The sequence below is a fragment of the Mesoplodon mirus genome (assembly GCF_964341445.2).
Source record: "Mesoplodon mirus genome assembly, chromosome: 14".
Taxonomy (NCBI): Eukaryota; Metazoa; Chordata; class Mammalia; order Artiodactyla; family Ziphiidae; genus Mesoplodon; species Mesoplodon mirus.
Window position 1 is genome coordinate 12,288,968 of NC_138990.1, and position 25,739 is coordinate 12,314,706.

The 25,739-nt window shown below is 41.3% G+C and overlaps 2 protein-coding genes across 5 annotated transcripts in view; both read left to right on the forward strand.

Annotated features, from left to right (window-relative positions):
- The first annotated feature begins 212 nt into the window (after positions 1–212).
- IL1A (interleukin 1 alpha) lies at positions 213–12,085 on the forward strand. 4 transcript variants are annotated; one of them, XM_082643259.1, is made up of 7 exons: positions 213–300; positions 938–992; positions 2,193–2,241; positions 3,552–3,774; positions 6,135–6,308; positions 8,335–8,456; positions 11,046–12,085. In XM_082643259.1, exons 2-7 carry the CDS (start codon positions 946–948, stop codon positions 11,229–11,231), a joined length of 801 nt encoding a protein of 266 aa, XP_082499385.1. In that variant the 5' UTR covers positions 213–300; positions 938–945; the 3' UTR covers positions 11,232–12,085. The 4 variants fall into 4 exon arrangements, with proteins under 4 accessions (XP_082499385.1, XP_082499387.1, XP_082499388.1 ...); XM_082643261.1 differs by lacking the exon at positions 11,046–12,085 and adding an exon at positions 10,718–11,013; XM_082643260.1 differs by lacking the exon at positions 213–300 and adding an exon at positions 502–628.
- A 5,623-nt stretch (positions 12,086–17,708) lies between these two features.
- The window catches only part of CKAP2L (cytoskeleton associated protein 2 like), a 32,108-nt gene continuing 24,077 nt past the window's right edge, over positions 17,709–25,739 (forward strand). Inside the window, exons 1-3 of the mRNA XM_082643037.1 lie at positions 17,709–17,814; positions 19,608–19,674; positions 21,139–21,190. Of these exons, the coding sequence (XP_082499163.1) occupies positions 17,784–17,814; positions 19,608–19,674; positions 21,139–21,190 (150 nt within the window). The 5' untranslated portion in view covers positions 17,709–17,783. The remainder of the gene's footprint in view (positions 17,815–19,607; positions 19,675–21,138; positions 21,191–25,739) is intronic.

Genomic DNA, 25,739 nt, shown 5'->3' on the forward strand with positions numbered 1-25,739 from the left:
GACTACATGTTTATAATTGTTTAGAGCAAAGCAATACATAAATGAACCAAGTCAGAAACTCCTGGAATCTCTGCAAACGCTATGATCAAGTATATTATTTGTCATTATTTTGGCCAGTATAAGGTTGAATGAACTTAAAAAAAACACAAAGCAGAATTTTTCCCTGTGAATTCCCAGTGGCGCAATCATGACCACACCCACTCCAGAGCAGACAAAAGGCGAAGAAAGCTGACTGAGGCTATAGTCTCCACACGGAAAGAGAGCCAGTCATTTCACCGCCGCTTGCTCGAGTCAGCAAAGGTATTGTCCTTATCACATCTTTGGCTCTTAAAATATTTTTTTTGTTTTTCTCCTTGGCTGTGATCTCTCAAACTGCCTTCTCTGAAGCTAAAGCCTCTTCCTTCCTTTCCCGTCCCTCTCTGGTTTGGTGTGTGAGTTAGAATCACAGTCAGATTTCAGAAAATGATTCTCTCTACTGGTGGGAAATTGAGGGTCAGAGGAACTGGTTACATATGAGGGCATTGGAGGGTGCAGCCAAGGCTTTCCTTGGAGGGAATCTCTACAACCAAAAACTATTAGGAAAAAACTGGGAATTTCTAACTCTGTCTTTCTCTTGCATCTGTGTAAGGTAAATGTCTCATCCTTGTTGGGGTTTTTTGTTTCTTGTTTTTTACTTATTCAAACTTTCATTGAATGCCTACCATATACAGTGCATTGGGTTGGACACATAAGGGTTACCAGGATTCTAAAAGTAGTTTACTGTGTAGCAGAGGAGGCAAATACATATGCAAATAATTCAAGGGAGTGAAAAGAAGAATGCTGGGTGTGAGCTAAGTCATTCATTAAATGTCTCAAGAAACACAAAGGGGAGGTGGTTCTCCTTGCTAGCATCTGGTTCAGAGGCAGGACTGACAGCTACTGGTGTTCTCTGTTGCAGAAGTGAAGATGACCAAAGTCCCTGACATCTTTGAAGACCTGAAGGACTGTTACAGGTAAGAAAGAGATTCTGTCTCTTGTGATTTAATGAGGGGATCAAGGTACATTAGAATCCAGCTGGGATTACCGTAACCAGCATGGGCCACACCCGCAGAGGCTGTAAAGATGAGTCCTACCTCTGAAGTCAGGGCAGGTTCAGTGAAGACCCAGGGAAACAGCATCCAGAATGTAAACTGAGGTGGAATTGACAGGGAGGCAGCGATTTTAGAAAGATCACTTTTAAGGGCTGCTGAGTCCTAGTGGTTTTCAACATCTACTTAGACACAGCTTCAGTTTGGTTCACATGCCCTGATACAGTAAGGAGTTTTAATGGATTGTCAGAAAGAGAAACCTTTCTCAGGAAAACTTCTTGATCTCAATCTGGAATAGGAAATGGCTTCACAGCAATTTGAGCATGTGAAACACACACAGTCAATCTCATTCAGACATAGGAGAAAGATAATGAATAAAAAGTTAAAATTGTAGAACACTTTAAACTAACATGGTATTCCCATTACCTATTAAGATACACTAACCACAAACTAGACTATGGAAATGTTGCCTGGATATTTCACAAAGTATAAATTATTAAATCTGTTTCAGTAAATACATGAAAGCAAAGTGTAACATATAACCTATTTGGTTCAAATTTAAATGAGGTGCTTCAAAAGTATTTCTTCTCTCTTGAGGAGCTTAAAATTTTTCCCCGAAATTCAATTACAACTCTTCAATTGGTTAGCCAAGCCTCGTTTTTATAGATAGAGCACAGGTAGAGTTCAAGGCCTGGTCCGATGATTACTAATTCCAAATTATCAAGTACAAATTACTGTATGGGTGTGTATGCACAGAGGTCCTTAATCTTCAAAGATGACTGTAATGGCCGTGTGTGTGTGTGTGTGTTACCCAAAGCTAATATAGTTATTAAAATATGTTGCCCAGGGCTTCCCTGGTGGCGCAGTTCTTGGGAGTCCGCCTGGCGATGCAGGGGACGCAAGTTCGTGCCCCGGTCCGGGAGGATCCCACATGCCGTGGAGCGGCTGGGCCCGTGAGCCGTGGCCGCTGAGCCTGCGCGTCCAGAGCCTGTGCTCCACAATGGGAGAGGCCACAACAGTGAGAGGCCCGCGTACCGCAAAAAAAAAAAAAAAAAAAAAAAATGTTGCCCAGTGACTGTAGTGATATAACAAACAGAATTAAATTCTCATCCTCTTGTTTAACAGTGAAAATGAAGAATACAGTTCCGAAATTGACCATCTGTCTCTGAATCAGGTAAGCATATGACTGTAATTCTTATGAGATAGCTGTGTTTACGCAGTATTTTCTCTACTAGTATAACAATGGCTTGAATCTTAGATGCTTTTGTTTTACCTTCACTAGAAGTCCAGAGACATGCATTTCTTCATTATAAGTGAGACCAACTGCTTCTTTGCACTAACAGTTGATGGCATCGTTCATGGTCACCAGATTTTTCCAGAACAGAGCAGAGCTAACCTGAAACTCCAAGAATGGAGTCTCCTGGGTCAGCCTTCAATCAGAATGTTGGTTATGCCATACTGGGACAGCCCCTTTGGGCCACTTCACCAGGGGTCTGTCTCCTTAAGTGACGTGTTGTTGACACCTTCTCTAACACCAGAGACTAGAGATAGCCCTCTAAGTGTAATAGCCCATGAAGCTGAGGTGGAGGAAGCAGACCAGTTGAAAGTAAAAAATCTGCAGCCATTCACATGCTGCGTTATTTGGCTAGGGGGCCACAAATAGGTACTGCTTTGTGTGTCTTCAGTACTGGTTCTAAAAGCTATACCTAGAGGAGTATTTCTAAAATATTTAAGCATTGTCACGTAGATGTTTAACCTCCTGAGGGGGACCTGACTGGAAGGGTACCACTTACTAAGATCACTTGTAGACCTGTTTCATTACAACATGTCATTTTTTTTTTACTGAAGTATAGTTGATTTACAATATTGTGTTAGTTTCAGGAGGAGAGCATAGTGATACATTTTTTTTTCTGATATAGGTTATTACAAGATATTGAAAATAATTTCCTGTGCTATACAGTAAATCCTTGTTGTTTATCTATTTTATGTATAGTAGTGTGTATCTCTTAATCCCATACCCCTAATTTGTCCCTCTCCCTTCACGTCTCCACTTTGGTAACCATAAGTTTGTTTTCTACGTCCAGGAGTCTATTTCTGTTTTGTATATAGGTTCATTTGTATTATTTTTTAGATTCCACATGTAAGTGATATCATATAGTATTTGTCTTTCTCTGACTTACTTCACTAAGTATAACAAGATCTCATTTTTGAGTCTGTGGTTGGATGACAAAGACCTTCCCAGAGATCACATCTTTTCAGGGAAATCCTCAAAGGAGGGATGGGAGGAAGTGGGTAAAGAGGAAGGAGGCAGAGGAAAAGGAAAGGGGGAAAGGAGGAAGGAGGGAAAGCCTGATGAAACATGGGTTACCCAAGACCAAAACGGACATCCTTCTCTCTACGTCTGTTGAATAAAACTCCTATTATAAAGAAGTCTCATTCTATGGCCATGGGCAGCCTCTCAGTTTTCATTTTCCTTCTTCACAGAAGTCCTTCTATGATGCAAGCTATGAACCACTTCATGAGGACTGCATGGATCAATTTATGTCTCTGAATACCCCTGAAACCTCTAAGACATCCAAGCGTACCTTCGAGGAAAGTGTGGCGATGGTGGCAGCCAACAGGAAGATTCTGAAGAGGAGATGGTTGAGTTTAAATCAGTTCATCACGGATCATGACCTGGAAGACATTGCCAATGATACAGAAGAAGGTAAGGGGTCAAGTGCAATAATATCTTTGTTTTCTATTTTTAAGCAAATGGGGACAGCAGAGTACAGGGGGAAAAAAAACCTTGAGTAACAAGAGGGCAACCAACCATTCGTCTGGTAACTATAAGAAAGGAAAATTAATTTTTAGCCTTCTCCAGTGGGAAGAGGTCAGCAGTGGCTTGAGTTTCGCGTACCTGTTCACAGGCTCACTTCGTGGCCATATTCTTAAGGTCATGTGACTTTGAGCCTTTCGACAGAAAGCAGTTATATACTGTTAGTGGGTGACTTCCGCTGTGGAAGTTATGCTCCTCCACATACTAATTATGTCTCCTTGGGCAAGTTACTTAACCTTTCTGTACTTCAGTTTCCTCTACTGTAAAATGGAGGTAATCCCCTAACTGTTGTGAAGATTAAATGAGTCAATACTTGCAAGCTTCTGGACTAAAATAATGCCTGGCACATAGAAAATACCTAAAAAATGTTAGCTATTATTGTTATTTTTAGCATTAGTATTATTACTACTACACGACTAACTTACTAATGGCTGCATTATCTCTAACCTTCACAACAATCCTACATTCTTGTTTTATATATGAGGAAAGTAAGCTCAGTGAGATAGTGACCTGCCCAAAATCTCACAGTGTGTAAGTAGTAAAGTGTCAAACCAAATCAGTTCTATCTGACTATAGAAGTCATGATTTTTCTCCCATGCCTTCACTATACAAGCCTCCACATGAAATATAAACCTAATATTTTTAAAGTAACAGCTAAACATGGACACATGTTCACCTAGAAAATTGGAAAATACAAGAACGAAAATTAAAACCGTGCATACTATCCCTCAGAGTTTACCACTGCCAGCACTATGTTACTTTCCTTAAAGTCTTTTCTATGTGCATGCACACACAGGAATATACATGTTAAATATTATTAGGTCAATTGTATTACATACAATTTAATATCCAACGTTTTTCATTTGTCAATAAATAAAAGACGTTTTAGAACTCCAGTTTTTTACCATTATAAGTAATGTGACAATGAAGAGCCATATCAATAAATCTTCATTTCTATCATTTATTTCCTTAGAATAAAAAATTCCCAGAAGTAGAATTATTCAGAGCCATGAGGATTTGTGAAGCTATTGACATATACCCCTGTTCAGAATGGTGGTAGATAGAAAAAACAAAATAAAAAAATTTTTTTTCAAAAAATAAAAAGAAAGGTGGCAAACTATGGAGAACAGTATGGAGGTTCCTTAAAAAACTACAGATAGAACAACCATAGGACACAGCAATCCCACTACTGGGCATATACCCTGAGAAACCCGTAATGCAAAACCAGTCATGTACCACAATGTTCATCGCAACACTATTTACAATAGCCAGGACATGGAAGCAACCTAAGTGTCCATCAACAGATGAATGGATAAAGAAGATGTGGCACATATATACAATGGAATATTACTCAGCCATAAAAAGAAACGAAATTGAGTTATTTGTAATGAGGTGGATGGACCTAGAGTCTGTCATACAGAGTGAAGTCAGAAAGAGAAAAACAAATACCGTATGCTAACACATATATGTGGAATCTAAAAAAAAAAAAAAGAAGGTTCTGAAGAACCTAGGGGCAAGACAGGAATAAAGACACAGATGTAGGGAATGGACTTGAGGACACAGAGAGGGGGAAGGGTAAGATGGGACGAAGTGAGAGAGAGGCATGGACATATATACACTACCAAATGTGAAATAGATAGCTAGTGGGAAGCAGCCGCATAACACAGGGAGATCAGCTCGGTGCTTTGTGACCACCTAGAGGGGTGGGATAGGGAGGGTGGGAGAGAGATGCAAGAGGGAGGAGATATGGGGATATATGTATATGTATAGCTGATTCACTTTGTTATAAAGCAGAAACTAACACACCATTGTAAAGCAATTATACTCCAATAAAGATTAAAAAAAAAAAAGGTGACAGACATTTAGACCTGCACCTCAGTGACATATAAAATTCCTAGTGGATTCATTTTTTTCTCAGAGTGCATTCATTTGAAAATATAGGTGGAGAATACAAGGAGTCTTCCTGGTTACTTACAAACCTCCAAACAACCAAAAAAGTTGTACAAGTAATCTTTAAAAAAAAAAAAAACAACTATTGCCTGAAGAATCTAAGTTTAAAAAGAAACAAATAAGTAACCACAGGGATAATCCTAGAACCAATTCTGCTGACAGGGTGATTTCACTTCTCTCTCAGTTTCCTCACCTAGACTGGGATATTCTTCATGTCCCTTCAATAGCTTGTATTAGAGCATGTATATCATCTATGTTTGTACTTGGACATTAATCTGAGCTCGTGATAACGGTTTTAGAAATCATCAAGCCCAGATCAGCACATTACAGCTTCCAGAGCAACATGAAATACAACTTTACGAGGCTCATCTACAACCAATGCACGCTGAATGACGCCCTCAAACAAAGCATAGTTCTAGATCTGTCGGGTCGACACCTCATAGCTGTGGCATTAAATAATCAGGATCAGGCAGGTAAATGGACAATTCTGTCATCTTCCCCCACCCTTTTTATTTCTGTATTTCTTTTAAGCTTTCTGCTTTTAAAGAATAAACCTCTCTAGATTCCTGGCTTTGCACGATTTATCTAGAATAGGATGAAGCACATCACCCCTCGTAAAAATTCTGGGCAAGGACAGGAGCTTCAGCCAAATCTGGCAGCTTTAACAAGAGAGAAGTGTCTTAACTATGAAAGCTCTAAGTGCAGTTTAAAGCTTTCTGAGGTACTGTCTCCTTTGGTTCTCTGAGATAATTTTATCCTTGATTTTAAAAGTAAATAAACGGAGCTTCAGAAATATTCAGTGACTTATGCAAATTTACTCAGAAGCCAATGAGGAGCCTGCTGATCAAACTTCCAAATAACACCAAACTAGGAAGAATCATTCTCTTTTTATATATTTATTTATTTATTTATTTCCACTGTGTTGGGACTTCATTGCTGCACACGGGCTTTCTCTAGCTGCGATGAGCGGGGGGCTACCTTTCCTTGTGGTGCTCGGGCTTCTCATTGTTGTGGCTTCTCTTATTGCGGAGCACGGGCTCTAGGCACGAGGGCTTCAGTAGTTGCAGCATGTGAGCTCAGTAGTTGTGGCGCATGGGCTTAGTTGCTTCGCGGCATGTGAGATCTTCCCGGACCAGGGCTCGAATCCGTGTCCCCTTCATTGGCAGGCAGATTCTTAACCACTGCGCCACCAGGGAAGCCCAAGAATCATTATCTCTGATAACATAATTGTGAGGCAAAGTAGCCAATAAGCTGCAAATATGTTCTGAAGAATGAAATTTAGGATGCAAGAAATTTTGTCACAACGATCCAATTTCCATGGTGTACATATTTTAGCTTAAGGACATGTCATCAGTAAACAAAATTATCTTCAGAGATCCAAAGAGGCTACTTTGTGATAAACAAGCAGGGCTCTTTCTGATTGGATGTATTTCAGCTAACATGCGTTCCACTCTAAGACATTTACAAATTATTTTGTGTTCTACTTTCCTCCTTAATATTATTTCACACAATGTTCCCACATATTGACAGAGTATATGTATTTGCCATTTTTAATGGCACTAGAATATTCGATTATGTGGCTATGCTGGTGCCTTGGGTTTGCTCTAAATAATTCAGTTGCAAATGTCTTTGTTTAAATTATTTCTTTCTCTATGAGCTTATTTCTTTGGAACGTATCCCAGATGCTGGATTTCTAGGCATAAATAGTTTTACAGCTCTTATTAAGCATTGTTCTCTAAGGAAAACTGAGCTACTTTCACTATCCTTAGCAACATATGAGTGTATCAGCTTCTACACCCCTCCATTTTACTCATGACTTCACAAATTCCAGGGTCTTATCTCACTAATATAATTATAAGAGATTCAATAAACATGAAGCCCCCAAGCATTCATTCAACATAGAAAATTCTAAAACCATTCACCAGGTATTTACCTGCCTAGTGAATAAGGCAGACATTGTGAAGGATACAAAGATGTATAAATTCCGTTCCTGACCTTCGGGTACTTACACCATAGTTGGGGACATAACTGCACACACACACACACAGAGCATTGTTTTTTATATATATAAATTTATTTCTTATTTATTTATTTTTGGCTGCATTGGGTCTTCGTTGCTATGTGCGGGTTTTCTCTATTTGCGGTGAGCGGGGGCTACTCTTCCTTGCAGTGCACGGGCTTCTCATTGCAGTGGCTTCTCTTGTTGCGGAGCACGGGCCCTAGGCACGCGGGCTTCAGTAGTTGCAGCACGTGAGCTCAGTAGTTGTGGCTCGCGGGCTCTAGAGCACAGGCTCAGTAGTTGTGACGCACAGACTGAATTGCTCTGCGGCATGTGGGATCCTCCTGGACCAGGGCTCGAACCCCTGTCCCCTGCATTGGCAGGCGGATTCCCAACCACTGCGCCACCAGGGAAGTCCACACACAACATCTTCATAAACACTTGATTTTACACAAATACAATGGATTTACTTTTTTTTTTTTGGCTTTTCTCTTTGCCAGTGAAATTTGACATTGGTGCTTACACATCAGAAGAGGATTCTCAATTTCCTGTGACTCTAAGAATCTCAGACACTCGAATGTTTGTGTGTGCTCAAGACGAAGACGAACCCATATTGCTAAAGGTCAGTTGTTCTCAGTCTCCAATTTACCTTCATTTACAACCCATGCATTTGTAGATGATCCCAAGAGACAGACACCCCATAGCAGGAGGGCACAGTCCTCTATTCTTCCTACCACAGTCCTACCTGCTCACCTGCCTTCCCATCCTACTTCTTTTTTTTTTTGCGGTATACGGGCCTCTCATCGTTGTGGCCTCTCCCGTTGCGGAGCACAGGCTCCAGATGCACAGGCTCAGCGGCCGTGGCTCATGGGCCCAGCCGCTCCGCGACATGTGGGATCTTCCCAGACCGGGGCACGAACCCGTGTCCCCTGCATCGGCAGGCGGACTCTCAACCACTGCGCCACCAGGGAAGTCCCCATCCTACTTCTTACCCACTATATTCAGAGGCAGTTCTAAGCAGGATCTGTGAGAGAGCAAGATGGAGGTGGCAAAATTACATAAAAGGCAAACTGCCTTCTTCTTCTTTCTCTTTTCCCTGCCTGGTCCTATTCACCTCCCATCCCTGGGCATCTGTTTATTCCATCCCTGGTTTTTTTTTTTTTTTTTTTTTTTTTTTTTGCAGTATGTGGGCCTCTCACTGTTGTGGCCTCTCCCATTGTGGAGCACAGGCTCCGGACGCACAGGCTCAATGGCCATGGCTCACAGGCCTAGCCGCTCCACGGCACATGGGATCTTCTCGGACCGGGGCACAAACCCGTGTCCCCTGCATCGGCAGGCGGACTCTCAACCACTGCGCCACCAGGGAAGCCCATCCATCCCTGTTTGAGCTTTACTGACATCTACTATCTGACCTACATGACAGTAGGCTTTAGGACAAGGGGGCCTGCCTCCAAGAGTGTCAAATAAGCCACTAAGATCACAGAGTATTAATCACCTGCCAGTGGGTACAAAGCAAAAGCTGGGAGCCAAGGCTCAAACCCTGGCCTTCTGACTGCAGTGCCTCTCTCTTCATTGGTGCCAGTTTTCTCTCTCAGCCCAGCCTCATCTCTACTACCACATTCCCCTCCAAACATACAGACACACACACATGCCCACTAGAGCCAAAAGTTTTCTCCACTGATTAGTGGGTGACTCTTATTCAGTAAGTGTGTAATCCAACCCCCGCTCCCACCCTAACTAGGATTTATGTGGATGCATGTGTCTCTCTTCCTGGATCAAGTCAGATGAAAGTGATGTCTATAGAGTAGGGCAGTAGCTTCGTTCATGAATTCATTCAACAAACGTTGTTTATTGAGAGGCTTCTATTTTTCAAGTAGTGTCAACGGCTCAGTAGACAGTGGTGAGCCAAAGCCTTATAGAACTCACTCTTCTGAAGGGCACAGATAATAGACAAGCCAAACAACCAGCAAAAAGTTCAAGATGCTGTAAAGCCAATGAACAGGGTGCTGAGGTAGAGAAAATGAGAGCATGCTTTTTACACAGAGCTCCCTAGAGATGAGAGCTGCATGCCATCAAGGGCAGGGTTGGGGGGGGTGGGCTTTGCAAACAAAGGGATCTGAGTGCACCCAGCCCTAGAACTTTACAAGGCCAGCTTCAAAGATCAGAAGGGACACCTAAGGAGCTGGGACACCCTGAAAAAAAGGGAAGATAAATAGAGGAAAGGACTTCAAACAGGGAAGTATCCTGACTTTACTTATATTTTCTAACTCAGAGAATAGATCAGAAAGGAGGCAATAGAGAAAATCTGATTAAGATGTGGTAGTAACAGTCAGGGTGGGCAGGGGGCGGGAGTTGTGAGACAGGTGGAAAGGAGACAGAATCTGGTTATATTTTGGAGATAGAACCAACAGGAGGAAGAGGGGGAAACTGGGAGAGAAATAGGTTTGAGAAATAAAATCCTTGTTGACATTGAAAAACCCAAGGAAACCTCAAAAGCGTATTTAGTTCTTTTCTATTAAAAGAATAGAGAAGATGCATCTTAAGTTAGAACTTGAATTTTGTTTTTCCATGAAAGTACTGTTAAATTTTTTTCATACTCGCAAGAGAAACAAGAGGAGTGTCGTCTAAAGGGATCACAATTTTCAAAAAATTGTATTGAAAGGATTCAGCTTCTAATATGCCTGGGGAGTTTTGTGTATGTGTGTGTGTGAGATCTGGGTTTCTTTAGTCTTCAATTGTTGACTTAAATACAGAGATAAACATGTCTAAATTCTAAATTATTTTCCCAAAGTATGTTTTGCACAGTTAGAGGTCAAAAGGTTCCCAGGTCTTAGAGTCCTTAGTGCTCATATCTGATGCAAAATGTTCTATTCCCATGTTCAGGCAGGACAAGAAGAATGTTTCACCCTACCGGTCAGGATACAGTGAGACACTAATGTCTTTGGCGATCTTCATGATGACATTGGATTTCTCTCCAGTTAACTGAGGAAATCAATTATTATGAATAGATGGGGCCATACATCTAACAAGCATGTAAGAAATGCTTTCCGAATGAACAAGTGAATGAAGAACCTATATCATCATGTTACCTAGTCATAGTCCTAAAGTGCTGTGTATCTCATGAAGACCAAATGCCAAGGGACTGAGCATCAGTTCTTTTTTTAGCATCTTCCTGTTCTCTTTTAACAGATCTTTGTTTTCCTTATCCTAGGAGATGCCTGAGACACCCCAAACCATCAAAGATGAGACCGATCTCCTCTTCTTCCGGGAATCTCATGGCTCTATGACCTACTTCAAATCAGTTGCCCATCCAAAATTGTATTTTGCCACAAAGCAAGAAAAACGGGTGCACCTGGCAAGGGGCCTGCCTTCTATCACTGACTTTGAGATATTGTAAAACCAGCCTTGACTGTGGAGTCTACTTACTTGTGAAGTGTTGACAATCTGTATGTACCATGTACATGAAGGAGTCAAATCCTGCACTCTTAGTCATTCTCTGAGCATGTGCTGAGCCTTTGTAGCTCTAAATGAATGTTTACTCTCTTTCTAAGAGAGGGCACAAAGTCTAGTAGAACCAACACTAACATATAATGTTGCTTGTTATTTAAAGAGCACCCTATGCTTTGCAAACTACCAATCATTTTAATTATTATTATGCATACAATCTTGGAAGGGCCAGGGCTACTGACCATGGCTGCCAAAAAGGCTCTACCCATATTACAGATGGGTTAACTAAGGCATAAGACTACTAAGAAATACCCACAATAGCATCTGGAATGAGAAGCCGTGGACCCAGGATTACATTCCAACTGCTTAGCTTCTGCTTTTAAGTTGCTGATGGACCCTTTATCAAACACTGTAAGTTTCTGGGACCTCAGTTTGATTATCTTCAAAATGGAGAGAGTGAAGGCTATATCCTTCCTGCCTCAACAGTATTTTATGCCAATCCGTGAGCTCGTTTTAGTAAAATACTTCTTGAAGCTGAGCCTCAAGAAGAAGGCAAAGGATGCAATATTATTTTAAATTATTATTTATTACACTTATATATTTATAAATATTATTTCTAAGATAATTGTAACATTATTATATTTATGGCAATTCTTTGCAATCTCTGAGTATGCCCATGTATCTTCAACAATAATAGACAGTGTTTTCCAGGCTGAGTGAGTTTCAGGTACTAAGGCACTTTGATCCAAGTTGTGCTTTTTCCATTGCTGTGAAGCTCCATATTCTGGTACCTGGGAGTTCTGTAATTACGATAATAAATTTATATTAATTACCTTGTTCGTTTGAACTGATAATTGGCCAAAATCTTTCACTCCTCTGCCTTTGTCATTCTTGTGTCACTTAATTTCACCTGCTCTCAAGTCCTACTAGCTGAAATGGGATGAACCTAACTTTGGCAACCACAGGACAACTGTTATCTCAACTTTCTTTTCTGGAACATAAGCAACGTTTCTTCTAGGTTCTAGAAGTTGTGATCCAATCGTAGTGTTACATTACCATCAACAATGTGAACTGATACATTATTATCAATCATAATTGAATATAATTTAGAAAAAAGTAAATCTAGCACATAATTACATGTTGTCTTAATCATTATTTTACAGCATGGTAATTAGGAACAGGTAATAAAAGTAAATAACTATAAATAGTGTTACAAAACCATACCAAGACTTTATGGTTTTTCTCTCCCCTTTGTTAGCTTGCCAGTATGCATAAAAGGCCTAAGAATGATAATATTCCCAGGTTCATTTAAAGCTCATATTACACACAACACACGTGTTCATATGTCCATACAAACTCACACATTCAGAGCCACATTAAGGACGAATGGATCCTTTTGGAAAGTGTAGATACAAAGTATGTTGAGTTGGAAAAAGTTGAAATCAAGAGAACTTGGAATTAGATGTGGGAAGTAGTGGAGGAGGAGGAGTCCAAGATGACTCCCAGTTTCCTGCTACTGGAGAATGGGTGAGCGGTGGTGTCTTAATCAGTCATTTTGGTGAAAATATGGAGTTCTAGGATGAAATATAATGAGTACCATTTTAGACACGTAACTTGAGCTACTGGCAGGACACCCAGGAGCAGATGTACAATGGGCAGATGATGATGTGTCTGGAACTCAAGAGAAGTTAGCACTAGATACAGACTTGGAAGACATCAGCAGGTTTTTAGTAGGTAAAATCCTAAAAATGACATCAGAGAGAGAAGAGAAGAATATGACGAACACTGTTGGTTGTCCACCCAATCACCATCTCCCCATCTTCCTTACTGACAGAACCCTGACTGCATTCAGAAGGAAATATGTCTTGAATTGGCTTAGACCAACTGGACTCAAAGAATGAGTCCAATTGGTCTGAACCAATCACGGTCATTCTGTCCTCCCATGACTAAGTTACGTTGAGTGAGTCCTGCCTAATGAGATGTCTGCCGGGGGCAATTTCTGGGAAAGATTTTCTACTCTGATAAAAGAGCCATGTAGAAGAAAGTCTTTTTTTTCTTCCTTCCTTCATGCATGAGAAATGTTCCATGAGGATGTAGAGCTTGGAACTGTGCTAACCAACGTGCACTTGGGAAGACACAGTCACACGCTGAGGATGGCAGAATGGAAGGAGAAATAGAATCAGCATCTCTGATAACATTGTTGCACTAAGAATCTACTTACTGCCAGACTTTAAAGACCACAAGAAACATTATTGCGATTTTTTTTTTTTTTTTTTTGGCTGCGTCGGGTCTTCGTTGCTGCGCGCAGGCTTTCTCGAGTTGTGGCGAGTGGGGGCTACTCTTCATTATGGTGCACGGGCTTCTCATTGCAGTGGCTTCTCTTGTTGCAGAGCACAGGCTCTAGGCAGGCGGGCTTCAGTAGTTGTGGCACACAGGCTTAGTTGCTCCAGGGCATGTGGGATCTTCCCAGACCAGGGTTCGAACCCATGTCCCCTGCACTGGCAGGCGGATTCTAGACCACTGCACCACCGGGGAAGTCCCATTATTGTGGTTTTAAATCATTTCTATTTGGTTTGCTATTACTTACAGCCAAACTCAGCCTAACTGAGCACCACAGGATACAGACACAGACACAGATAGAGAGCACTGCAGAAAAACAGAGAGAAAAGGAAAAAACCTGTCCTCTTGTTTGTTTCACACTGTTCTGTCTAGTTGCCATTACTTTCCTAGGGTTTCTGTACCCCAAGTCTGGCTAGAGTAAGACTAGGTATCAATATTTTAAGAATTAGAGAAATACAAGACACTGAGCAAGCAATACCAATTCAAGAAATCTTAAAAAGCATCATAGCTGCTCAGTCTTTAATAGTGAATATTGAAGCATTCTAGAAGTGGCCTCAAATATTATTCTAACAGGATCAGCTATGCATATCCCCTACTCCCTACTCCCCAGCTGCCTAAACAGTGAGAAGGTCACCATGATGAGCTTCAACAATCCTAGCACTGAACTTGCTGGAGTCTATGTCTTTAATATGGTCTTATACATCAGTCTCCAAATTGATCAGAGTAGAGCCACATCACCTGTAAGTCCAAGGTATGGAAGGAAAAGGGAAAGGATATTTCCCTAACCCTCCCCCCAATTAAATCATCCCTCTGATGCTTACATATACCTACACTTGAACTTTTGGGGGATGATGGAAATAGTTGGGATAACAATAAGTACTGTGTTGGATGTAAAATATGCTTGTGTATCTATACCTATTCCTTGATTGTGTGGTGGTTTCATGACCATATACATTTGTCAAAATTGTCCTCTCGAGTCTTGGCCAATGTTGGCTTGTCAATACCTCTCATAAAACTTGTTACCCAGAAATTAGTATACTATTCAGGATACGGCCAGCCCAGCACAGCTTAGAGTGGGACCTTGTCCTTCCAATTTTAGACACCATGCTGTTTTAAGAAAGTGACATTAGTTTTTTGAAAGCAAGTGACATTGTTGATTCATATAGGGTTTGTAGGCAACAAAGACCTATAGGTTCTCATCCTAAATTCAAAACTTTAAACATATCCCTGTTCAATTTTAATCTTTATTTGGCCCCAGATCTTTCTAGATTGTTCCAGATTCTGATTTTTTTATACACTGACTCTTCCTCTTAGTTTTGTGACATCTGTAATTTGGTGAGCGTGTTTTCATTTTGTACATAGTACATCATAGAGTATAAAAAATAGGTTACAAACATTTTTGCAAGCGTGCCTGAACTACAGTGACCAAGGGGAGAGTGGTATGAGCTGAAGCTGTAGAAGTAGGCAAAGGCTAGGCCCTGCAGGAGTTGTAGGACTTTAGTCTCAGAGCAATGGGAAGCCATTCAAGCCACAAGATGGATACTTTGCTAGATGAGTTGAGAATTGTTAAACCTAGCTTTTTTTCCATATTTTGTGTCCTACAAAATAGTTCTTCAAATATCCAAAGAATTTAGAAAAGGGTGCAGAGTCAGCCCATGTTGCTCCAGAGAACAAGGACCAATGAGCAAGAGGCTTATTTGAGCTCTTTTTTTTTTCTTTAATTTTCATAATAATCAGCATTGTCTAAAAAACAGGACAAGTAGAGCAGCTCCCTGACCCAAGCAGTATTCCTGCAAAGATGCAATGTACACATGGGATCTGTAGAATACTCTAGCACTGGGTGGTGGACAAGATGACTTCTCAATCTGCAACCCATTCAATCACTAAGATTCTATAAACACCAAGAGAACTCCTTTCACTTTTCTGAAACTGTACATGAGCCACTTTCTTACTCATTAACCAAAAATATTCTTGCCCAGCTGCTAGATTTAACCATTAGGCAAGGATTCATGGCACTAGACAAAGAGTCCAAGTTTTTCACTTAAGTAATTATCAGTTGTCCTATTTTAAACATATTTGTATACTACTAATGTGTCAAAATATATAAATCCAGAAATCCCAGCATGGCTCCCTCCTGAACACCCTGTTTGGAAACAAAGAGGAGAGCTGCCCCAATGGCTTCATGCCCAGCTGAGCACCCAAATGGTGAAGCAAACCTGGCAAAAATGGGCCCAGACACAGCTCCACCTCTCTATCCACCACCTCTCTGGCACCTAAGGAAGTGGAACCCTAACACACAGAGTGCCAGAAGCATTTCCCAAACCTCTTCATGAAACTGTGGACTAGCCAAAATGGGGAAACTTTTGAAAGAAAAAGTTTTAGGACAGAAATAAAAGGAATGAGGTGTGTCTAGGGACTCAGGAGGTCTGGACCTGCCCCCATTGTCCCTTCCTTGGTTACCCAGCTGATAAGGTCTAATCAAAAATATACATCAAAAAGGAGCCATCCCAAAAACAGTACGGCGGTTCCTCAAAAAATTAAAAATAGAGTTACTGTATAATCCAGTAATACCACTTCAAGTTATATACCCAAAGAATTGAAAGCAGAGGCTCAAACAGATAATTGTACACTCATGTTCAAAGCAACATTATTCACCATAGCCAAAATGTAGAAGTAACCCAAATGTCTGTGACAGATGAATGCATGAACAAAATGTAGTATATACATACAATGGAATATTATTCAGCCTTAGAAAGGAAGGAAATTCTGTCATACGCTACAACATGGATGAACCTTGAGGACTTAATGCTAAGTGAAATAAGTCACTCACAAAAAGACAAATACTGTCTGATTCCTCTTAAATGAGGTTCCCAGAGTAGTCAAAATCATAGACAGAAAGTAGAATGGTGGTTGCCAGGGCCTGGGGGGAGAAGGCAACAGGGAGTTAGTGTTTAATGGGTATAGAGTTTCTGTTTAGGAGGATGAGAAAACTCAGGAGACAGATAATGGCGTTGACCTGAAATAGACTGCCAGATAGTTTCCCAGCAGAGATGGGTTTATTCAGGGTCAGCAGAGAATTGCAATTTGGGATCTGCAACCATGACGAGCCACATTGAAGTCAAGGGAAGGAAAATGCTTTTGCAGAGGGGGAGACGGAAGTTGGGAGAGCTGTAATAAACAGAGTCGCTGGCTTTTCATTGGCGAGTCCTTGCCAGGAAGCCGGAGTCTTTCTTCTTATGACTGGGCTCCCTGTGGTCGCAGAATATGAGAACTCCCCCTTCTGATCTCCCTACTCTATTTGAGGTACCTGTTTATTGAGTTTTTACAGTGGTGATGAATGTACAGCTTTGTAAATGTACATAATGACACTGAACTGTACACTTAAAAATGGCTTAAATGGTAAACTTTGTTTTGTATATCTTAGCACAGTGAAAAACATAAAAGGAGCCACACTGCAGTACTAAAAACTGAGATCCTTGGCCTTCCCTGGTGGCGCAGTGGTTGAGAGTCCGCCTGCCGATGCAGGGGACACGGGTTCGTGCCCCGGTCCGGGAGGATCCCACATGCTGCGGAGCGGCTGGGCCTGTGAGCCATGGCCTCTGAGCCTGCGCGTTCGGAGCCTGTGCTCTAAAATGGGAGAAGGCCACAACAGTTAGAGGCCCGCAAAAAAAAAAAAAACTAAGATCCTTTAGCTCTAGAGACCCATAACAGGTGGAGATGTACACTCATGTGGAGCCGCCAAATTCATCATTTTGGTTTTATCTTATTTTTATGTGAACCTTAGCATCTAAGGGGGCTGGGGAGGCGTTGTCTATGGGGCCCGGGTGCTTCCCCATCGCCCATCCCCGCCGCCTTCTGCGTAAATGACAGCACAACAGCCCAGAAACCGCATCCTTAAAAGGGGGAGTTTCTCCTCCCACCCAACCAGCCGCCCTCAGTGCCAACTGCCCGTTCAAGTGTACGTTCTTCCAATCAAAGGGCCCCCTGGGTGATTTGACTGGCAGAGCCAACCACAAAGCGTCTATTTCCTTTTGTCCCGCCCTCCGCTGCTTCCGACTTGTGGATTTCAAACCCACGGGAGCCAATGAGAGTGGGCGCACGCGCGACGCGCCGGTCTTGACTCCAGGCGCGGCCTTTGAAGAAGAACTGTTGCTGGGGAGTCATGGTGCGGCCGGAGTCCTCCGCCGCCGCGGGTGAGTATGACTTCGAGCCGCTGTGTCTTACGGGCGGGGGCGTCCCTTCGTCCCCGGTGAGAAGTCGGTGCCGGGGGTCGGGGAGGGTGTGCGCGGGACCATGTGCCTCCCAGGCATCTTCCCAGTGACTCCCGCAGCAGCTCTGCAAAACGCTGTTATTGTTTGGGTAAAGAACCTGAGGCCCCTTGCCCGGGGTGGCTCAGTCAGTAGGAAGCCAGGCGCTCCTGCGGCCCATATTTGGCTGCAGGCGGAGCCCGGGTGTGGCCCTCGAGGCAGCGCCGGCCGCCCGAGTTGTGACAGCTGTCAAGGAGGGTCTCACCCCGACGCGGAGCTCATCTCCTCGCAAGCCCGTGCGCCCTGGTGGAAGCTGATGGGTTAAACGTGCGCAGAGGCTGAGGGTCCCGGGCTCTCTGACCTCTTAGATGTGCCCGGAGCCCTTTGCTGACTTTCAGCATACTCCTGCTCAGGTGCCTGCCACCTGCTCCAAAATGCGTACAGTGTTTTGTTGGTTTCGGTAATAATGCATGTTGACTGTCTCCCGGGGCCCGGGCACTGTTCTAGGCACTTTACACAACAGCCCTTCAAGATGGGCATTTCTGCCCCATTTTATAGGCTCAGCAGCAGCAAGGTTTGGTAACTTGGTAGAAGTCACAGAGCTGGGATTCCAGCCCCATCTCTCAGCCTCCAACAGTCCTCTTGACACAGCTGTCTCCTAGGGATGCATCAGAGCCAGATATGAAAACACAGGTCATAAATACACTACCACGTGGAAAATAGATAGCTTCTGCTCTGTGATGGCCTAGTTGGGTGGGATGGGAGGGCGGTCCAAGAGGGAGGGGATGTGTGTATGCGAATGGCTGATTCACTTGGCTCTGCGGCAGAAGCTAAAACAACATTGTAAGGCAATTATACTCCAAAAACGAAAAACAAAAAACCCCCCAAAACACAGGGCAACTCAGTTTAAATGAGGTTGAGTTGTTTTGCTTTTTTATAGCTTTTTTTTTTTTTAAACCATTACTGAATTTTAGCCTTTTCAAACCACCCAGTCCCCTCACCCAGTCTCTGCCTCTGGACTCCCATAGTTCTTTCTTTGACCCTATTTTATGGCACCTAGATTTTGTCTTATATTGTAATTATTATTGTGTTTATTTTATCTCCACTACTAGATTGAAACTTCTTGAAGATGGAAATACTGACTTTTCATTCCCTCACAGATGCCTTGCTTAGAAAGTCACCATATGGATAGATGTTTGCCATGAACCCCCTAACTTGGCCTATTTTGGTCCTTAGTCCCAAAGGAAACCGTGTAAAGGTTTGGGGGCAAAAATCATCATTCCTGTTAGAAGGGATTAATAAAACAAGGCCCGGGCTTGCCAGCTTAGGTGGGCCAGTGACAGAATTTCTTCATGCAAAGCTTGATGTGTTGGAGCTGAGAACAGTGGCTGTGAGCAAGGGCTTTGAGTTTGGATAAACCTGGTTTCAAATCCTGGCTTAGCCACATGTTATCTGGGTAACTTTGGGCATATCATTTATCCTCTTCAAATTTCGGACTGTAAAATACCTCATAGGATCATAGTGCAGATGAAAGGAAGTAATATAAGTGTGAAGAGCTTTGTATGTGGCATATAAATGATATTGTTGATGTTGATGGTAACTTGGAGGCACATGTGTAGGGCTAGGGACTTTATAGCTTTCTGGTCCAAATCCAGAATCATTACAGAAAGGTGTCATCTTTTAGAATATAAATGAACTGGTTAGAATCTCACGCGTTTGTTTGCTCACCTGTTTTGCAGAAGAGCGGCAGAGAAAGCTCCAGGAGTACCTAGCAGCCAAGGGAAAACTGAAGTGCCAAAACACCAAGTGAGTTTCGGTTATGCAAGTTCCGTTGCCCTGGTTGCTAATAGCAACTTCAAGCCTTTTCAACACATAGCACTTTTGTTTGCAGTCTACTCAGACTTGCCTTGGGATCCTACGATTATTCCAAAAGGGCATTTCCAGTCCAGCCGTGACAAAAATGTTGGCAAAGATTTAAGCATTACTACTGTGACAGTCTCCAAAGGCGGGAGAGGAGGGTCTACAATATCACCTGCAATGCTGCAAGCTTTTCCTCTCCCTGCTGCATTTCCTGGGAGAGTGATTCTTGTGAAGGCAGTGTTTGGCCGAGGAGTTGAATGATCCTGGTTCTGGTGCTTCTCTCTAAAGCAGGAGAGCCGGTTCAATCCATCCTCCATAAGCTGCACACCCACATCCTCCAGCCTGACAGTGCTCTTTGGTCTTCCTCTTAGCACTTACTCTTGAGGTAAACAGAATATGACTGCTTCACTTTGATCTTTTGTCAACATCTTGTCATCTAAATGGTGTTATCTCACTTGCCTTAGCATTGATATGTTTTTCTACCCAGCATGTTGCTAAATTTTTATTTGAAAATCAATTTTTACAAAGTTAGCTTTCACCCTTTGTTTTAGTTTCTTTTTACTTTGGGTTTTTACTCGACTCTATTTCCTTGATTAAATAAACCTAATTCATGTAGTCAACATATATTTATTTAATACCTATAATGTATCAGTCACTCTTGCTTCTGAAGGTATGCGGTCCCCGCCTTCCCAGGACTTACATCCAAGATGGGAGAAACAAGCATCAAGTCATGATCAAAGTCCCTGTTAGTCTTGTCAGTTTATGATCTGTGAAGATTGAGTCTAAATTCTCTGCTTTTCTCTTTTTTTGCATTTTATCTCTCACTAACTAGATTTCATATGTGCCTCAGTATTTTTTATTTATATCACTTTCCCCACCTGAAAATTCACTATTTGAAGATACTTAAAAAACAAGCAAGTTTTTTTCTTACTTAAAGTTGATTTAATATAGATGAATTTATTTACAAAACAGAAACAGATTCACAGACATAGAAAACAAGCAAGCTTTTTAAAGAAGCATTTAATTATCTTATTTGGCATTGAATCTCTAGTGCCTGGCACATTGCAGTGTTCCCGGAATGATGTTCCAATGAGTAAGACTATGCAGATATGAAGAAAACACGTATTTTATTAATACTGTTAGAATGTTATGTTTATGCATAGGACATCTATGAAAGGATCACAGAAAAAAATGGGCAACAGTGGTTGTGGTCACTGAGGAGTAGAATAATAGGACTAAGGAAGGGATGATAAGGAGACTTTCTATCAATCATAATTTTTGAATTTTTTTTACCATATATGGAAATTCTAATGATTTAAAATTCTAACTGTAAAAATTTTTAATCACTGTACTTCCCAAGCCTTGCTGATTCTTCTGTACCAAGAATTAATCTTATTTCATCTTTTATAGGCCTTATCTAAAAGCCAAGAATAATTGCCCGAATCCTCCACCTTCTAAATCTGTAAGTAGAAATTAGTCTTTTAAAAAATATCTGTTTTGGATGATTAGCAATACAAATAACAAACATGTTAACAACCTAAAGAACATCTTTTGCAAAGGTATTTACATAAATATAAGAACAGTTTGGTTTAGTAAGCAATAGTGTCATTTTTTGAAAAGTACAACATACTATAGTTCAGTTTATTAACCAAAACAAATCTTTAAGTGCACTTTGGTCCTCTTAACGTTTATTGAATACTTACTATGTGTCTGGCACTTTTCTGACTTGCATTAACTCCTTGAGTCCTTACAACCTTATGAGGTAGGACTATTAGTAGCCCATTTTACAGATGAGGGAACTGAGTCACAGAAGGGTTAAGTTTCCAAGGTCACATGGTTATTAATCTCTTAATAGGTTGATAGGCTGTGAGCCCATGGTCTTAACTACTTTGGTATGCTGCCATGAAGTTAAATAGCTCAGTAGTCATTAAAAGAGAACATCTGTGTTGGATCTTCCAAGGTACTTAACAAGCCTGTGCTTCCCAGTCAGTTCGGTTCAGCTAGACTGTGGATGGAATGATAAAAAGATCCTAACATACTTAAGGTTTAAATGGGAGAAATTATCCTCCTGAAAATGGCCCAAATTCTTCATCTGCAATAAAATAATCAATAAAAACCCCAACTTTAATTTTTAAAACCATAGTTTTATCTAAGTTCAAAAGTGTAATTGAGGGCTTCCCTGGTGGCGCCGTGGTTGAGAATCTGCCTGCCAATGCAGGGGAGACAGGTTCGAGCCCTGGTCTGGAAAGATCCCACATGCCTCAGAGCAACTAGGCCTGTGAGCCGCAATTACTGAGCCTGCGCGTCTGGAGCCTGTGCTCCGCAAGAAGAGAGGCCGCGATAGTGAGAGGCCCACGCACCGCGATGAAGAGTGGCCCCCACTTGCCACAACTAGACAAAGCCCTTGCACAGAAATGAAGACCCAACACAGCCAAAAATAAATTAATTAATTAATTTAAAAAATAATAATAATAATAAATAAATGTCAGAGAGATACTATTCAGCTCTGCCATTTATAAAAAAAAAAAAAAGTGTAATTGAAATAATGTTGCCCAAAGTGTGACATTGGTGCCAGCTTTCATAAATTTTAATGATTCGGTCATTAAATGTACACAGACACACACACATATACATATATACCTATATGCGTAGGCATGTATATATCATATGTAGACTATATATGTTATGTGTACACATGACATCATTAGACACTGTGGAGGATAGAAAATGCATAGAAAGCAAAAGTGGTGCATGATGATGTGAACAGTTGAGAATTACTGGGCTAGACATTTTTTTTATATAGATTTATTTATTTATTTTTTTTTTTGGCTGTGTTGGGCCTTCATTCCTGCACAGGCTTTCTCTAGTTGCGGAGAATGGGGGTTACTCTTCGTCGTGGTGCGCGGGCTTCTCATTGAGGTGGCTTCTCCTGTTGCGGAGCACGGGCTCTAGGCGCGCAGGCTTCAGTAGCTGTGACGTGTGGGCTCAGTAGTTGTGGCTCACAGGCTTTAGAGCACAGGCTCAGTAGTTGTGGTGCACGGACTTAGTTGCTCTGCAGCATGTGGGATCTTCCCGGACCAGGGAACGAACCCGTGTCCCCTGCATTGGCAGGTGAATTCTTCACCACTGCGCCACCAGGGAAGCCCCTGGGTTAGACTTCTGCTTTAGGAAGATGAAACTGGTATAGCATGCAAGGCTTAAAAACTCTGTTGGAAGGGGCCCTCATTAAGAGCTCCCAGAAGGTTCACTCGAAGCTGAAAATACTGATTTCAGTAAATCATCTCTTAAATGAGGTGATACCTACCCTTTATGGTAGGTATCACAGTAATGAAGATAAAAATGAAGTGGGGAAGGCAATTATGGAACTTGGGAGAAACTCAACGTACTAGGCAAATAACTCATCATTACAATTGTATAAGGCTTCACAATTGATAAAACCATAACCATAGGAGTTAACATTTGAGTACTTATTATTATTATCCAGATACTGGGTGAGACACCTTACATATAATATCTCAATTAATATTCAAAACAACGCTATAAGCAGGGTGGTCATATGATTTAATGTCCAGAGACCTTTGAGAGTAAAAGGAAGTGCTATTAATATGTTGGGCCAACAGGCATAAATCAAAACTATCTTGCAAAAACCAGGACTTTATAGCACCTTCCCTAGATTATAGATATTATTATTATTCCCATTTCACAAATGAGAGGACTGAGGCTCAAGGAGATTGGCCACATTTATACAGCCAATAAGGGTCAGACTCAGGACCTGAACAAAGCTTTTCTGGCATACTCTTGGTGTACTGTTACCATGCCTCACTATTTGAAATTAACAGCCTCACCATAACTGTTTCAGGTTTCATTCTGGCACACAAAGGAAACACAAAAGAAGTGTTTTTCATTTTCTGTTCCTATCAGGAGTTTTAACATATTTGAAAAGATTCCTTGGAGCCATCCTCTTGGATTTATTGAGAAACATAATGTATAATAGTTAAGAAACTGCCTTGGTCCAAATCCTGACTCCTTTGTTTTCTAGCTCAGGGACCTTGGGCAAGTTATTTAACTTCATCTGTGAGATGGGAATAATAGGAGGTTTCTCATAGAGTTGTTTGAAAGGATTGAGTTAATGCAGATTGAAGCACATTTAGAAGTGTCTGCATATTGGGATATATGTTCCTCTGGAGGTGCATAAAGCATCTCCAGCAGGTACACATTTTTTTTCTTTTTTTTTTTTATTAGTTTCTGCTTTATAACAAAGTGAATCAGTCATACATATACATCTGTTCCCACATCCCTTCCCTCATGCATCTCCCTCCCTCCCACTCTCCCTATCCCACCCCTCCAGGCGCTCACAAAGCACCGAGCTGATCTCCCTGTGCTATGCGGCTGCTTCCCACTAGCTATCTACCTTACGTTTGGTAGTGTATATATGTCCATGCCTCTCTCTCGCTTTGTCACAGCTTACCCTTCCCCCTCCCCATATCCTCAAGTCCATTCTCAAGTAGGTGTGTGTCTTTATTCCTGTTTTACCCCTAGGTTCTTCATGACATTTTTTGTCTTAAATTCCATATATATGTGTTAGCGTACAGTATTTGTCTTTCTCTTTCTGACTTACTTCACTCTGTATGACAGACTCTAGGTCTATCCACCTCATTACAAATAGCTCAGTTTTGTGGCACATATATACAATGGAATATTACTCAGCCATAAAAAGAAACGAAACTCAGCAGGTACACATTTTAACAGAACCAACTTCCACATCTTCAACTTCCGTATGTGCTTTTGCCCAAAATTGATTTGCCGTCGAATGTGCTTCAGTCTCTCCTTTCCCACCTCCCTTGACACTCCCTGTCATCCTTCTTCCACTGTTCAGTTCTTTCTCTGCTTGTTTTGCCCTAGGATGGAAATATGTGCCTCCAAAGTACAAAATCAAGGGACAGTTTGAAATAATGGTGGTGACGTTCAGAAAGCCTTTTGCAGTTCAAGCAGCTTCCAGTTCTTTGCATTCAACATTGTCATGTGGAAGAACATTAAAAATAATTTTTTGCTGAGAGATCACTGTATGACTTTTAGCATATGCCTCTGGATGAGTTCAAAGAATTGACTGTAATTGCTGTAACAAAACATGTTCTATTCCCATCTACTTGATAATGTGAACAAATTTTCTGTGTTTCTATTTAAAAAGCCAAAGGAATAAAACTGATGAAGACCTCTGTCTCATTCTAGCAATAAATAATATAATGTCTTCCAGTGAATACATGAACTAATTGTGGGGGGAAGCTCCAGCCAACTCACTATGAGATATTTCCATTTCTTTATGAAAATGTATTTTACTTTCTATGTTTAATAATTATTGATCAAAATTGGTAACATTTATCTTCTTTTGCTGAATTATTTATAGTTATGGTAAATACAGAGTAAGGTAAATTTATAGACATATATTTGTTGAGAAGTATGATAGGGTAATGGATTATAAACTTCTAAGCACAAATATCTAGTATAAAAATTTTGTGGTGAACTGGAATGAGAACAGACCAGGAGAAAAAAGAAAGGTATTATATTTTCAGTTGTTAAAGAAGAGTATGTTTCTATAGTTTTTAAATGGGTTATAGTGGGTATCAAATTTCATTTCATCTTGAAATGTCAATATTGACAGTGTGCCTGAAATTACATATTCGTAGCTATTTAAACTAACAATGACAAAATGTTAGCTCTTAACTTTTAAAAGTATAGGAAGGTACCGAGTTTGTCAAAATTATTTTGGGAGTATATGAACAAAAATGCTTGAAAACCACCAATCAGATGAGCTCTACAATCCCTCCCAGCCCTATTACAGCCCTCATGTCTTCGTATCATAATTTTCTGTTAGCACTCCTCAGGGGCACGTGTCATCTTCTCTCATCTGTATCCCCTTGCAGTCTAGCACAGTGCCTAGTACAGACGCAGTAAATCTCTCCTGATTTAAACCCTAGTCATATCCTTTGTGAACTTTCTCCCTTCTCTGGCTC